Source organism: Argiope bruennichi, chromosome 6, assembly GCF_947563725.1.
Source record: "Argiope bruennichi chromosome 6, qqArgBrue1.1, whole genome shotgun sequence".
Taxonomy (NCBI): domain Eukaryota; kingdom Metazoa; phylum Arthropoda; class Arachnida; order Araneae; family Araneidae; genus Argiope; species Argiope bruennichi.
Window position 1 is genome coordinate 5,841,012 of NC_079156.1, and position 16,246 is coordinate 5,857,257.

Sequence of the window (16,246 nt, forward strand, 5' to 3'; positions counted from 1 at the left end):
GATTATTTTAAATAAAAATTTGATATAAATGAGCATGCCTTTACTGAAAATAATTTCATCCTTTGCCAGCTTAAAATTTTGCAACTATTTATTTCATACATTATTTCACTCTACCCATTGACATTTCAGATTGTTGATGAACCTACATAAAAAAAAAAAAAAAAAAAAAAAAAAAAACTGATTTGCATATGTATGATGTTGTTTTTGAAATCAATGGTGGTGAGCATGAATATTGTATAATTGGAAAAAATAATTGGAAAAAATCTGCATAATTGGAAAGCAAGTTTAGAAAGAAATAAGCCAGTAATGATACTTTGAAATTCATTTATTTTTATTACAATCCTTATTTCGGTACAATCAAAATAATGACAGTCACTGCAGTGCCATTCAGCTTGAGACAAAGGAATAAAAAGAAACAGCATGATGGAAAAAGAATACCAAAAGCAATTTACAAAAAAATAGCAAAAAATGATGTTAATGCGCATGCTTAATGCGTGCTTAAGAAAATGAAAATGAAAGCTTGATCTCGTTTAAGAAATGAAAACAAGACTTTTGTTTAAATCGTCCAGATGCATATCATTTCTTTTATGGAACAGAACAAATGATAATAACAATTAAAATTCCATTTATTCAAATAAAAGTGAAAAGGAGGAATTCCTAAAAGATCAGTTTAGAATATGAAAAGTAATAACATGATTTCTTTTCTTCTCATTTTGAACGTAATGCATAACTAAATGAAGAAATCGGTGGGGGTGGGGATATATATTTATCGGTGCATAAATTCTTTCGCATGTATATACAGAAACTATAGAGGTTTATGTCTATGCACATTTATATGTACATCATGCACTTCAAAGTCAACTTTTTGTAAACAAAATCTACATTTGGTTTGTAGAAGAGCAGTCTTGTACATGGAATCTTGAAAGCAGTTTCCAAAAACGTTTATTATTTCCAAGTTATCACTTGCCATTTGCTTAAATATTATGTAGTTGCTATCTAACAGCCGGCCTAATTTCAAATCTGTGCTGTTCTGTCAAATATTTTTCAAGTCCTCAGTTAAAATTCTATCCACGGCATCCTTTAAAATTTGCGTTTATTTGAATTTTTATTCATTTTTCATGCATATTCTAAAAGTTCCTTTTAAAAAAAACCTTGTATCTAAACAACATCGAAAAGAAATTCCGATAAAGGAGTAACGTTTTAGAGATTGATGCTAAAATGGTGAAATTATTGTAAATTGCTTATACATCAGTACATTAACAGTGGATTAAAATATCACAGAACACTAATAAAAGAGAAGAGCATTTATCTTTTGCAGAAAATTCAACGACGATAGGGAAACGAATAAATGTAAAAATGTAAATGTAAAAATTGCAATTACGAGAAATATAAGAACGAATGAGCTACGAAAGATCCAAAGTAAACTTAAGAAATAGGAAAATAACTTGTACTTTTGTTATAATTAACGATTCAGTTAATATACTTTCTAGAGAATATGTAAAAACATCCTAACTACTATGTAGAAAAGATATAGAATCATACTTTAACCTTTTGATTGATGACTACTCAAGAAGCGCTTCGCGTGTGGCCGGTAGTAACAATCGCTGAGGTTGTTGTTGTTGTTTCTTATGGCACTTGCCACGGACAAGCCCGCTGTTCAAAGACAGCCGATTTAAGCCTAAGGTGGAGCGCCTCTTGTTTTTATCGTAGAGCCAACTTCGGCCAAGAGTACGACTTGACTACTCACGCATCACTCATTCGCTTGCACAACCCCTTTTTACAGGAGGGCACATTCACACATCTCACAGATAGAACAGGAATGAGCAGATGGCTTGCACGAACGCACCTATTCAGTCACAGACAACAGTGATGGAGTTTGAAAAGCGCATATACTGCGTCCATTACAGTCAAATGGTCAAATAATATTTATTCCTGAGAAGTGATAAGAGGCCATCGTCATTTACTGAACTAGACTCTAAACTGAATCTGTCATTGCTACAAAAATGTGAAATTCATCTTGATACAAAACAGAAAATAAAGTCAAAATCCTGGAAAATATGTAAACAATGTGTTGTTCTTTCGTTAAAGATACAAGTATAAAAGGTTTTTACTTAAATGCCTGCTTACGTAATCTATTATATAGTATGCTTTCATCACTTCGAATTAGTTTAGTTTAGTTATATTAACGCCCTGTTTTAAAGGAACACTATTTTGGGACATACCTCGTAATTTTGAACCTCTGTCAGATGATGAGAATGACGCCTGAGCTGGTATTCTCCTCTACAAGCTTTCACACCACATCAGTGGCAGGACGTTTGGCCCCGACGGATTTAACGTGCACCAGACAGGCTTACATGACGATTTTTCGGTGTAATCAGGACTCGAACCTGCAACCATCCGGTTCCGAAGTAATAATTACCATCAGGCCACCGCGACCCTCTCATCGCTCCAAAAGAGTCGTGTTTAAAAATTGCATAATGAAGAAGTGAACGATTAAAAAAAAGAATCATTTCGTATATAATGATAATCTAAATCGTGGTTTATAAAGTTTAGCATTACAAGGTACACAGCAAGAAGAATGTTTGAGTGAAAGTTAAGTTTCTTTTTGTTTAGTTGCATCTTAAGAGAGTTCTAACTTACGTTTTGGAATATTCACAAATTTGAGTTTTGTTTGAACAGCTTTACACACAGTGGTTCATGCACCGTGAAGTAACAACAGTTTTACGTCAGTAGAAAACATTGTTTCCTTTAGGATGAAGTCTTATTATATTTTTTGTTGAAAGATTTCAGGGGTACCTTTAATATGAGTGAATTTTCTTCTTATCAGAAAATATGACTCAAGTGCTAAATAGAATAAATTCAAATATTATTGAGCAAAAATCCTTAAGTATAGATCATATTAACCCGGAAAATATTGTAAGGGATATTTCAATGCATTTTTAAATTATTTTGAAAATAATTCTAAGCGTTTTGTAAGCATGGTTTCTGGCGTAATCTTACCATCACGCTCGCATTAAAATTAGTATAATCTTAATAAAAAAATCTAATCTAAAAATTTTAAGAAATTCTAAAGAATGCCGTGAATAAAGTTTACATTAGAAGATTTTGAAATATTATGAATTGTACAGCAAAACGTTTGAGAAAATCAGCCTTTCGGAAACATCATTGCAAAAATATTTAACTTTACATCATTGACAACTCATCATGAGAACAAGTGTTTAAGAAACTTCTATAAGCAAAACATGCGAAAGAAGAAATTTACGAGTCTCCATTTTCTCGCTACATCCCAATAACAACATTACTTAAAAAGCTTCCTTTTTAAAGAAGCTTATGTTTGAAAATTGGATTAAATATACATTTTTTAAGCATTTTTTTTAAAATCAAAAAGGAGAACGAGACTCGGTTTCCATTCGCTGAAAAACACAGAGACCGTGTTCAGACACATCATCATTCAAAATGTAGTTTAGCATTTCAGTATTAAATTCATTATTCTAAAACTTTCTGACCTTTCTCTGAAATTTGTTCTGAAGACTTCGCCCTAATATTAAATTACCGTATCAAAACATGAACAGTTCCAAATACGTTCCTTTATAGGAACGCCGGGATATGTAGGATCACATCACCCTACTTTGCAGTCTCAGGGTTTGCAGGAGTCCGGTGATGGTGAGGTCACGTAAGAACTGCTCGAATCTTCCACAGCTCAACACATGTCCAGGCAAAGCACCAGATGGTTGCCATCGAGCTCGCCAGAAGCCTTTGGCCTGAAGAGTCGTCCCTGTGGGCCGACGGGCACTCGATGACTTGCCGTTGATAAGCCTGTCGCCGTCGTCGTTCACAGTCATCCCTCTGAGGGCCTATGCAGGCTGCATAGGCCATAGCATGGGGTACGTAAGTCTGCTCGAGTACTCCTCGGAACAAATGAGCCATGGGGCCGTGAGCATAAACTGGAACATCTTCACCGCCGTGGGTGTCCCACTTGCGAGGTACGGCGCTTTGCTGCACGTAGTTTTTGTCATCTGAAAGATCAAATGTCAGGAATGATGTTACCTTGAAAAGGACCATTTATAGTTGATAACTTTCTGCTACAGAAAATGGAAACGGAAGCCATAAGCTGATGATTAAAAAAAATAATTAAGAATGATAATTGTTAAAATGAAATTGTCCATTTTTATAAAGAATCTTTAATGTTCCCATACTTTTTTGCATTCATGCCTTAATTAATATTTTATAAAGTATGATGTACATAAAAATACTTAACATTATTTATATAATATTTTTCAAATTAAATTCAAATTTAGGATAAATGATTCTTGATGAGAGAGAAAGGAAAACGCAACCTGTGTTTGTGCCCGTTAGGTTTTCTCTGCCGGTAACCAAATCTCTTTTATATCCTGGTCCATTAGCGTACAATAGTGTTGTATAAGGCATATTATCCACATCAGACGGCTTGTTATCGAGTCCTGTTAGAGAAAAATAAAAAGCAGCGTAACAAATTTTCTCTCCAATGAGGGGATTCGAAACTTCTGGGGCCTTTCTAGTGGCCGCCAACATTTATTGATTAGCACTTAACAATTCAACATTAAAGCAACTTAAAATCCAGTTATGTTGAACTTTGCGAAGTGTTTTAGTTTTTATTTATGAAGAATTTTAAAAATTTGGGGTGTTAAAAGCGGCTAGAAATATAATCTTATTTTTGGGGGAGGGGGGACGTATTTAATTCAACAATTTTTAATTAAATTTGATTAGTAATTGTAATTTTTCTCTATTTTCTTAATTCTTTTTTATTAACTGCAATTTTCTATTAATTTTTGTATTAACAACAATTTAGTTGCAATATTTATAGTCTGTAATTTGAAATTATTCTGGTTCCTTCCATATTCAGACGAAAAATGATAAATAATTGTTTATTTTAATTAATTAAATTCGTAATGCATCTTCTCAGATATCAGAAGTGAATATTACATTTATTTTGAGCTCATATTGTTTTCATTATCACAGAATACCGTATCAAAACAGAAATAGCTCCTAACACATTCCTTTATAAAAACGTTGAGATGTATAAGATAATATTTACATATGATCTTATATTTTGGCAATATCGGGATTTTTATTGCTAAAAAAATTAATTCAATAAAAAATGAAACTTTGATCATGTTAATTGTGAATTGCTTTTACTTCTTTAATTACACAATTGAATAAGCAAAAATCAATTTCTTATTTGGTCAAATCATTTTTTAAATATAATTTTTTTTCATTGTTATTGCAATCGATTATATTATTAGATTTAATTACTGTTTATTCGTGGATTATAAACCATTCATTAAAAGTGATATGCATTAAAAATAAACCTCTATTACCATTCAAACTTTAAAATTGTTTCTTTCTTTTGATGTCCACATTTTTAGATCCAGTTTTTAGGAAGTGTTATTTCTTCTGATATCATAACTTTCGAATTATTTCTAATATATAACTAAATGACCTCCTTTTCGTCTTTTATAAACTATTATTCAAAGTATCAACATACTTGATAAACATTAATATGTATACATAATTCTTTATCAAACAGAAATAACTTCGCAAAACACAGAACTCTCATATTGAAATTCTTTGGTCCATTTTCAGTAACAGAAATTTGCGATATCAGCGACTGCCCCTGAAGTAATTTTTCCCCGGAGCCGCAGTTCCAGTGCATAAAGTTTAATAAATCACGAAACAGGGAGAAGCAATTTTTGAATTCTTTCAGCGTTATCACTTTAAACAAGCGTTCATTTTGCCTTCTGCAGCATCAAATAGACGCACGAAATGAAGCATACAAGTTGAAAGAAACGTCCCTCCGCGCCTTTCCTTCGGCTGTCTCAAATGTCTGTTGAAGTCGACGGAAATAACAGGAAAGCAAACTCGCAATAACGATGGTTTTTTTTATTCGCCCTTCTTTATAAATGTGCTGACAAAGTTTCACAATAAATCGCGGCTGAAAAAATGTTTCTTCCCTGTTCTCTCTTATCTCTTACAAGGTATTGTGAGATTCCGCCGGTTATGGGAGTCGGAGGGGCTTTTTATGGGGCAAAACGAAGGTACAGATTTTCCCCAACACTCTATTTTTTTTTTTTTTTTTCTTCTCCAAGAAGAAATATTCTCAGTAGACACTTTACAGATATATTTCTTGTGTTATAAAATGCTTTCAATTTTTCTTCAGTTTTGCTTTCGTTGTATTTTTCTTTGGCCCCAACTACATTTGATATAAGCAATTTTTCTCTTTGCAAGAAAACTGCAGCTGCTCGTTTTTCTCTCTATTTTTTTTTTCTTTATTTTCTGAAAACAAAGGTAAATTATCTGAGATCTTAAACATAGTATTCATAATTCACAAGATAGTAAAAATTTAAACATATATTTCTAACTGTGTTATATAATAGTGATCAAATGAATTCATATATCTGCCTTCATAGCGAACATCGTACTGCAGTAAATAAAATAAAATAATAAAAACTCAATCTGTATCAAAGAATTTTCATAAAAAAAATTAAGTGTCAAATTTAAAAAAAAAAAATCGGAGAAACTATATGACCATTCGTTTCTGATTTCTAGATCCAAGCACGTCAAATTCGCCGAGATCAAAAGATTTTCCGCTGGTGTGGAACAGAAGTATGGAGAATCAGTCGCCGGTTCCAATGTCGTCTTTTTCATATGTCTCAGGCTCCAAAGAACGAGTTCCCTTTGGATATTGCTCTTATATCACTCCAAAACTGATCTGAATCTCACTAAACTGAATATAAAAAACACATCAACAGAAGCGAAAATATAGGGATGAACTCAGGCAGAAATTGAAATAAGGTTTTAGGCTTTTGTTTAGAATTAAAAAAAAAAATTTTTATTTCTTATCATAGATTAATGTTTGGAGTCTGGAGGCTAACCTGGAGTCTGGAAGCTAACAGGGCGTTTAACCACCATTTATAGTAATAGTAAAATTCATGTGGAATAGTTTTTATGTAGAAGTTAATTGGATAGACGAATAGAGTAATATTTTTAGTAGTAGAACAAACAGAAATCTAATAAAATATTTTAAATCTCTTTAAAAAATAGGATGGCTTATGGATTTTCAGGCACAACTGTAAATTTTCTTCAGCTTTTTGAATTCCGACAATTTAATAATTCTGTATCTGTTGGAAATCTGTGCTTCTTCTTATATATTGCAATTTAAACCATTTCAACCATTCCGTAAGTATATTAATTTTCATTATTCAAATCAAACAGAAGATAGAAAATGCAACCCTTAGTAGGAAACCTGTTCGAAGAGAATGGTACAGTATAAAAATACTTTAGGTCAAGCGGAACTTGCAAAAAAAAAAAAAAAAATTGATATCAAATGCGCAATCTGTCAAAGAAATCATATAAGTCCATAATAAATAATCTTATGAAATTTACCGAATAAATTTTCTACATGAATTCAAATGCAATCTTTAATGCAATGATCAAGTGAAAGTATATTATGTTCTTTTCCTAGAAGTAATGTCATCTGCAAATATTTCTTTCTAAATGAGATAAATTACACTTTCTAAATAAGAAGCAAAAAATTATTAATACTAGAGTTGAAATGTAAACTATTTGTTAATAATTTTCTCTTGCATCTTTTCTTAGATATTTATAATCATTTATTTTACATATATATCTTTCCAAATTTTTATAATAGTACGAAATGAATTTTGTTAATTTAACTTAACTAGAAAGGCATAGTAATAAAAAATAAGAGGTCTAAAAGTTTTTGAGCTCTTTAATATTCTCGTAAGTGAAGGTATGGCCTGGCTATTTTACCTATACTTTTATACGAAATACTTTTATCTTGTTTATACTCATATTAAACTGAGAGCAATTCTGTTTGGAAAAAAGATTTTAGCTTTTTGCCAGCCAGAAAATGAATCAGTTTCCTCTTAGCTTTCTCCAGAGAACGATCACACAACAAACATTGAAGGTAAAATCGGACGGTCCCCCAAGGTCACTCCAACCAGTCGAAGCTGTCGCCCTTTAACGTTATCAAGAATCAGGAGCTTGGTTAGAATGCGGGATTGGTCAGCAAAAATTTTCTTCAGTAAAAGATACAGTGCCTGCTATTAAAAATAATATTTTCTGTCTTACAGACATTTTTTGTATGATAATTTGTCCAAAATATCTTTCGTTTCGATAATTAAATCATTTTATCTGAGAAAGATTAAGCATCTTTCCTCTAGATCTATAGGAAAACAATTTATCTCAAAATTTCTGAAACTCAAATGATCAAATATACTCATTAAACATCAGTAGCAATTCGTCTGAAAAAATATTCCTTGTTCAAATGAAAATTCCATTCATTAAACTATAAGCAGGGTTTCATGGAATTCCTGCTACTTCATTTCGATGTATATTAAAACTAATGTTTGGAAATATTTCAGTAGCATGCAATTTTTAAAAAGTGATTCGTAAAATTAATTAAGTACAGTTTGATTAGATTGTTTTCCTCAACTAATTAAGTTGAATTATGGAGCAAAAAATATATTAGTAAGTATATCTGAAAGACGTTGGACTAGAAAAAGTCAGATGTTTCCTTTAAAAATGTAGATAAGAATTTTTTTTAAATTATAATTTTGGATTACTAGTAAGTATTCGAGAACAATTAAAAATTTTAGTGAACAAATTTGCTTAATGTAAAGGCAGATTTTTATAAAAGGTTGAAAAACAATAATGCATGAACTATCATTCGATGCCTTAATTCAAAATGTACATAATGTTTTTTTAAGCTTGAACTTCTCGTCGAGTTTAATACTTCAATAATTATTTGGTTTGTTTTTGTGTTATGAATGACTTCAAGCCATTTACCGAAATTCCAACATTTTTAGATACTTTGCCTCAGCCATTTTTCCATTGATGGCTGCAGCGGTAAGTGCTGGTCGAAACATTCAGCTTATCACAGAATGATGCCAGGTTTACACTCGACCACTTATAAGACGGCCTGTAGGCAGGCATGATTAGCGCAAAATGCTGTTCGGTCCACGGCAAGTACTGTCCCGATGGGGCAACAACATGCCGCTGTATTGCACTTTTTTTTTTCTTACTGCGCATGCGTTTGTAGAATTTGGAGGTTTTTTGGCGTGAAAAAATGAATAACTTATCATAGATTAATTCCGACATTTTTTGCTCTTTGTTCTTTCTATGCTTTTTTTTTCATTTTATTTGCCATTTCTTTTCTAAAATTTTCCAAATTTAGTGATTTTGACACTTTTTTTTTACCATTTCTTTCGTCTAAATAACATTTTAATACGATACGCAGTGAAAAATAAAAATTCAGAGGCCCCAAAACGGCAATTTATAGCCAAGCATGCAATGCTCGAGTCTTATGAAAATGTGGCAAACATAAATCAGTCCCTTTCTGCGCATTGTCTTACTGGCTGTCTGATAATTGGCCAAGTGTAAAGCCACCTTGGTTTACACCTCCAAACTTTTCGGTGAATCTACTCTTAGACAAAAAACGTGTTGTGAGTGGTTTTAATGCTTCGGACCGAATGTTCATAGTGGCAAGGTTATGTTCAACTTTGATGGGACATGATGGGTGTGATATATTATGAGCTATTGAAAGCGACGCAAATCATCATAGGGGATTGGTGTCGAACGCCATTGACGAGTTTGAACCAAGCATTGAAGGCGAAACGGCGATAATACCTATAGACTCCGATACAGTTATCATTTAGCATAAAAATACTCGACACATGTCTCGAAATCAGTCAACACATAACTTGAAATGCTAAAATTGGTTGTCTTATCCCTTTCTCCATATTCCCCAAGCATTGTTCTTTTATCTATCCTTTATTTTGATCGATGACACATGACCAAGATGATCAGTATTACCTCTCTAATAAAGAAGTCCAAAAATAGATCGATTTGTGAATCTTTTTAAAAGCCGATTCATTTTTTTTTTTCGAAATGGTGTGCAACATTTATCAAAAAGATGAAAAAAGCAGTAGCTAACATAGTCCTTACATTGAATCAGGAATTAGTAATCACTTTTTAAGAATAAAGCGTCAAATAATAAAAGACGGAGAAAGCAAAATTGTGCATCTAATAAAAATACATTTATCCACGCATTTTTAAAAAGGCATTTCTTCTATACATAGCATTACTATTGTGTACTTTGCAATTTAGGTCTTGTATTACCTTTACACATGAAACCAAACAAACTCCTTATCTAACAATGATTCTTTTTTTCTTTCAACGGCACTCCTTAATAATATCTGGCATTAAATGCAATCGGATTAAAAATTTGATAATAAAAAACTTATCTGAATTCTTAAAAAATGAATTTTTACAAAAATTTGTGTAATTTTACATTTTTTATAGATCTTAGAACATTATGCAGCAGAGCTCAAATTGTTTTGCTTTGTTGATTATGAATACACAATTATGTTAGAAAGTTTGGTGTCATGGTCGGCTGACAAAGAAATACACGAGTCAGCAACTTACTCATTTAAGCCGAAAAAGAAATTTTACACCTTTTTCCAGATCTTGAAAAATCACGCACCAGAGCCCTAATTTTTTACTTTGATGAGTGTGGATACTTTGTTTAGGATTATCTATTTTGCTTTGATACTATGATTGAGCCACAAGAAAAGGGCCTAAGCCAGCATTTCCAATTTCTATGTTATACTAACTTGAGAAATTTTGACACACAACTATGATTCAGTTTGCAACAGGTCAATAGTCACAGTAGGTCTGATATGGTAGAATGAAATCCCAAACATGTAATCCTCTGATTTGGATGCAATCTCTCTAGCTTCAGACCCCCACAATTATATTGATTATCAGAGAGATATATCTGTACCACTTTTTCTGCCATTAATGTATTATTTCCCCTCTGACTTCCAAAGTCCAGGAAAATTGTGCTTTTTGTGTCTAATTTGCAAACAGACTACATACAGATTAGAACAATCATATATTAAATAGATATTTATTGTATCAAATATAATTAAAAATTAAATTATTACTTCTTTTTTGTCAACTGTTGTAAAAAATAATAAAAGAAAGATTACCTGATAAAAAAAAGGAATGAACGAGTTTTAATAAGGAATGTGTCTTCTCCTAATGTGCTGTATTTATGTAGGTGGAATACATTGGCGGAATTGACTTTCCTTTCATTTAAATTGTCGAACTGAACTGAATGGGGAAATAAAGTTGGAGTATGACTTGTTAAGTACATTTAGGGATTTCAGAGTAATGTTTGACGCAGCCACTTGTTTACGGATTCAATTCCAAAAACACTCTACCAAATTAAAGTCTGGAAGTTGTTGCACAGCCCATTTACTCAAAATTCTTGAACCTCAAGATATTCCTTGAATAAATCTTGCTTGATCAGATCCAACATCATCATCCAATAGGATAAGTGTATGGGTCGAAGATCTCATCAATATATCTGATGATAGTGACAATTCTTCTATTTAGCACCTGGAGGTTAGTGTGATTACCTAGACAGATTTAAGTTCAAAATATCATTCTACCTCTTCTAGAATTATGATTTTCAATAATATTAGATTAATAGAATCTGGTACCTAGTTCCCTTCTTAGCAGCACACAGTTTCAATTATTCTCCAAACAAAATTGGAACTTAACTGTTAGAATGTGGAGGTTCATTGTTGTCTGGCTAGTCGAGGAAAACGTGATCTCTTACGCTGTAAAAGGGCTATTCAATATTATCGATTATTAAAAGAGACCAGCAAATGGTTTTTTCCGTACAATTTCGGATTCAAGAATTGTAAAACATGGTCGACCTGGAACCAGTTTTCTTGTACTATCCACCACGTTAATGAATCGAATGGACGATTGCTCCGAGACTTTATCTACAATACCTCTGTAAGTACAATTCTAGACTAATAAGTATTCATAGAATACACTAACAAATTACTAAAGCACATTATTCATATAATTTTCTGTTGCTTTTCTAAAAATGCCATTTTCTTTTCAAAAATAAAACGCGTATACACTTTTGCTTACTTTATATAATGAGGGATTTCAAAAACGCAAGTTCGTCGTAACTTTTAGAAATCAATATTTCTTTTGAAATCTTCTATGGTCCAAAATGAATGCAAAAATCTACACAAAAGCAAAAGTACACCAGTGGTACCATTTGGCACATACGGGATTGAAAGGATTAAACTCGCTATTTAATTTAAATTTAAATCGTCTTTATATAGTTCAAAGTTATAAATTTCATTTATGTATTTATTATTTATTGTTAGATATAAAATACTAAAGTTATGAACTCTATAATTCTGAAATTTACTTAACAAGTCTAAGTATGTTTCATATTAAATTGCATTGCATTATTCTACAATAGAATATGTTGTAGAATGAAAATAAAATGAAGCAAATTTTGTTTGTGTGCACATTAAGTATGAGTAAAATAATAGGACCCACTTTTATTTCTAAAATAAAATTTGTACATGTTCCGCATATTAAATAACTATCTTCAACGAGAGAAGTATGGTAACTTTTCCTTACGTTTATCGCAAAACAACTCATTTAATACTCGTATTACAATATGCGAGTTGCTTAAAACGAGATCACATAATACGAAAGTGTGCAGATGAATGCAGGAAGTCTTTGAATGAAATGGCAACTAACACGGCTTTGTTTTATTTTAAAACTATTGCTGAAAATGTTAGTTTCTTAAGGAATTAAGAAGCATATTTGCATACTCTTCGCATACTATGATGAGTCGGACTCGTGTATCGAATGACTGAATTTTTAATTTTAAATCTGCAGTTAGGTGAGTATTAAGTAATTTCAATTGCAAAAATTACTCTTGAAGGCTTCAACATCTCAAACTATTATAGAAAATAAAATAATAAATATCCCAAAAGGGATGCACCATTTAGTTGGGAAGTTCAGTCAATGCATAGGTCAAGGGATTCATGCTCCTTGCTCAATATTATAGATTTCAAATTCCTAGACCGATATCTTTTAATTATTTCAAAATGAAAATGGAGAGGGAGTGGCTATTCTTATCATAAAGTGTTTTTCTTGTCTGACTCGTGTATCGAATGCTTCTTGTATCTCGTGTTCTTGTATGCTTTTTTTTCCCTGTAAAACTTACCTAAAATAGGATTCCCTCTTTTCGGGTTGCCACCAAATGCAAAAACATGTGAATGGTCCGAAGTGACAACTATGAGGGTATCGTCCGGTCTGGTCATATCTAAAGCAACATTTACAGCATCTTCTAAAGCAAGTGTATCCGTCAAAGCTCTGTGAGCGTTGTTGAAGTGATGAGAATGATCGATGCGACCACCTGTAGTGACAGATCAGAACCACGATATTAAAATGATACACCCGGCAGAATTATAAATTATCTTGCAAGAAAGAATTCCTTTTAATCTTTCTATACTTGACATTGCTTTTATCTCAAATACAATATTAAAGTACTAAGTTAAAAAGTACTTAACCCCATTTTAAAAGTAAACATATAAATAAAATAAACAATACTTAATGTATGTTATCGTGAGTTACAAACATGGTAGTAGAGATAAATTTTGGAACAAAAAATCATCAAATTTTTATCTATAAAGCAACATAACAAAAGTTATTAAGAGAAAGAACTTGTCAAATAATAGATAACCTGAAATCCCCTTTATATATAATTAATCATTTTTAATTTTGTACCTAACCGATGTAGAGAGTATTTCTATTATGACAGTCGAAAATATGTGTGCTGTAATTGGCCCCGATATACCATTAAATGTTTGATAAACTTCATAAATCATATAATTGAAAGAAGAATGGCATCAATGTTAGAGTTGAGACTATAACGTCAGTATTGTCCATTGATGAATCTGAAATCTAAAGTTTATCTTTAATGAAAGAAATTTTATTTCAAAGTTCAAATACATCAGTAAAGTCATTGAAAATGGAACCTGTAGGAGTAATCTCCAAAAAATGTCTCGCCATTTATCTAGGAAAGGTGTAATCCCTCTACTTCTGCATAAAAATGACAACCTTTGATGAGGCCACGAATGCATGGCATTGGCGAACAATAGTAATGAAATATCAATCTTTGGCATGATTCTGGCATTTTTATTGAATCTATCGTGTTTTCCTTGGCAATGAATTCATGGTATTTAACAATAGAGGCTTGTTATTGAATGAGTGACTTAGACGCGTTATCTCTAATCGATTGAAGCCAAAGTGTCACAAAACTGCAATTGCATTAGCAAAATCACATACCAAATTTTATATACTTAGGGCATTGCGTTTTAAATGTTTGTGAAAGTACAAGAAGAACAGAAAGTGAACTCCTTGGTGGATTTGATTCTGGTTTGATAGATATTTACATTCTACAGATGCTAAATATGAGATATTATCCATTTAACCCAACAGTATCTACACTAAATATGTTAAATCTGTGTGCTGAATTTTATCTATTTAGTTCTGTTCCTTGTTCAGTTGTCGTGCTAACTTATACTCAAACAGTCGGGCAGACGGACTCCCTATAAATGGATTTTGCTCACAATTTGACTGAAATCTGCAAATCTTTGGTGTTAGAACAGTATACTAAATTTCCTCAGCATTTTAAGTTATCTTTGTCACAGACAGCCAAATATAATGCCAAAAATGTGCTTTTTGAACTCAAGGAGGTCTAAAACGTACAAATTCTTCAAAATCTCGAGTCCGAATTTTTCTCGATTACAATCATTTCTTTATATTCTTCATACCAGAAAGTAATAATGACCTACGCTTTATGCTTCAGATCATGCTCCTATGCATTAACGAGAAACGGAAAGATTGCATTTTTATATAATTTACAAAATATTATTTACAATGTTGAAATAGTATACAATTTTAATAAATATTAAAATTGAGTATATTCTGTGAAGAATTATATCAAATGCTTAAATATAAAAGGATTTTCATAACAATGCACCCTATTTCCACTTAAAAGAAATTTTATTTTTGATTTATATTAAGGAGTACTAGATATAATTTCAGATCAGAATGGTTAAGAGAAAGTTATAAGGTTCAAACACACTGCTTTATCAAGAAAATATTTTTTCTTCTGTCCAAAAATTAATTATAATACAATATCATTTCGAAATATAACTAGAATAAAAAAGACAAACTATTGGACACTTTAAACAGCTCTTTGCCTTTAGGAGCCCTACCTTCCACCATGAGGAAATACCCTCTGGGATTCTTTCGTAATATTTCGATGGCCTTCCGCGTCATCTCAGCCAGTGATGGTTCTCCATCCGGGCCTTTGTCTCTGTCCACTTCATAAGCCATATGGCCATAGTTAAATAAACCTGAAAATGAAGTCATGTTTACCAGTTATGAAATGGAAAGTAGTATTTATAGCAGCAATAACAAATTTTGTAAATTTAAGATGGCATAAAAATTTGGATTTTTTATTTTTTATTTTTTGACAATTACAATACTTTCTATGTATTTTAAGTATTAGAAATTCTATAGAGATATAAATTCGTGCTTTATTCAAACGTACAGAAATTCCGATCGTTTCTGGAGATTGGCATGAAAAAATAGTTTAAAAACGTACAAGAATGAGCTAGCTGGTTGAAAACTATAGAAGGAAAAAAAAAACTTGAAGTTAATTGCTAAAACTCTAATTGGATTCTAAATGAAAGTCATTTAAATCTGCCCAACAATTTTTTTAAAAAAATTAAAGAAACCCCGTTCTTCCTAAATAATTTGCATTTCTTGTTTTTCTGAATCAAAAGTGACTGTAGTTGTTTCAGATGTTTCTTCGGCGTTAAAACGTGTATCTTAATAGCGTGTAGCAAATTTTTCAAGAAAAAGAATAGAAATGCCTCTGGTGGTCTCTCTGTCTTCAAAATCTCGAATTCGAATTTTGATGATTACAATGCTTTGTCTATACTCCCCATTAGAGAAAGTAAAAATTAGAATATACTTCATTATGCATAGTATTCCTGGGATTAACATTTCTACATCCACATTTTAGTCTTAAACCAAAAATTTTTAAAATTCATAGGGGAGAATGTTGCTTTTGGGATCGATTCCGTCTTTGACCACTTTAATCTGTACTGGCAACAAGTGACAACATTCTGATATTTGTGTGTTTATTAAAAAGAATGTCAACTAATTGCTTTAGTTTAGTTTGTTGCAGTTTTAAAAGAAGGCTAAGGAAAATAATTATCCGATTTCATCACTAGAAAGTATATATTACGAAAATAACTTTCTGTCTCAAAAAAAAAATACTTAC

General features: G+C 31.7%; 1 protein-coding gene across 1 annotated transcript in view; it reads right to left on the reverse strand.

Moving 5' to 3' along the window:
• Nucleotides 1-310: 310 nt before the first annotated feature.
• Nucleotides 311-16,246, reverse strand: part of LOC129972750 (alkaline phosphatase-like) — a 141,155-nt gene continuing 125,219 nt past the window's right edge. Inside the window, exons 6-9 of the mRNA XM_056086998.1 lie at nucleotides 15,171-15,311; nucleotides 13,112-13,303; nucleotides 4,338-4,460; nucleotides 311-4,016 (exon numbers count right to left, since the gene is read on the reverse strand). Of these exons, the coding sequence (XP_055942973.1) occupies nucleotides 3,670-4,016; nucleotides 4,338-4,460; nucleotides 13,112-13,303; nucleotides 15,171-15,311 (803 nt within the window). The 3' untranslated portion in view covers nucleotides 311-3,669. The remainder of the gene's footprint in view (nucleotides 4,017-4,337; nucleotides 4,461-13,111; nucleotides 13,304-15,170; nucleotides 15,312-16,246) is intronic.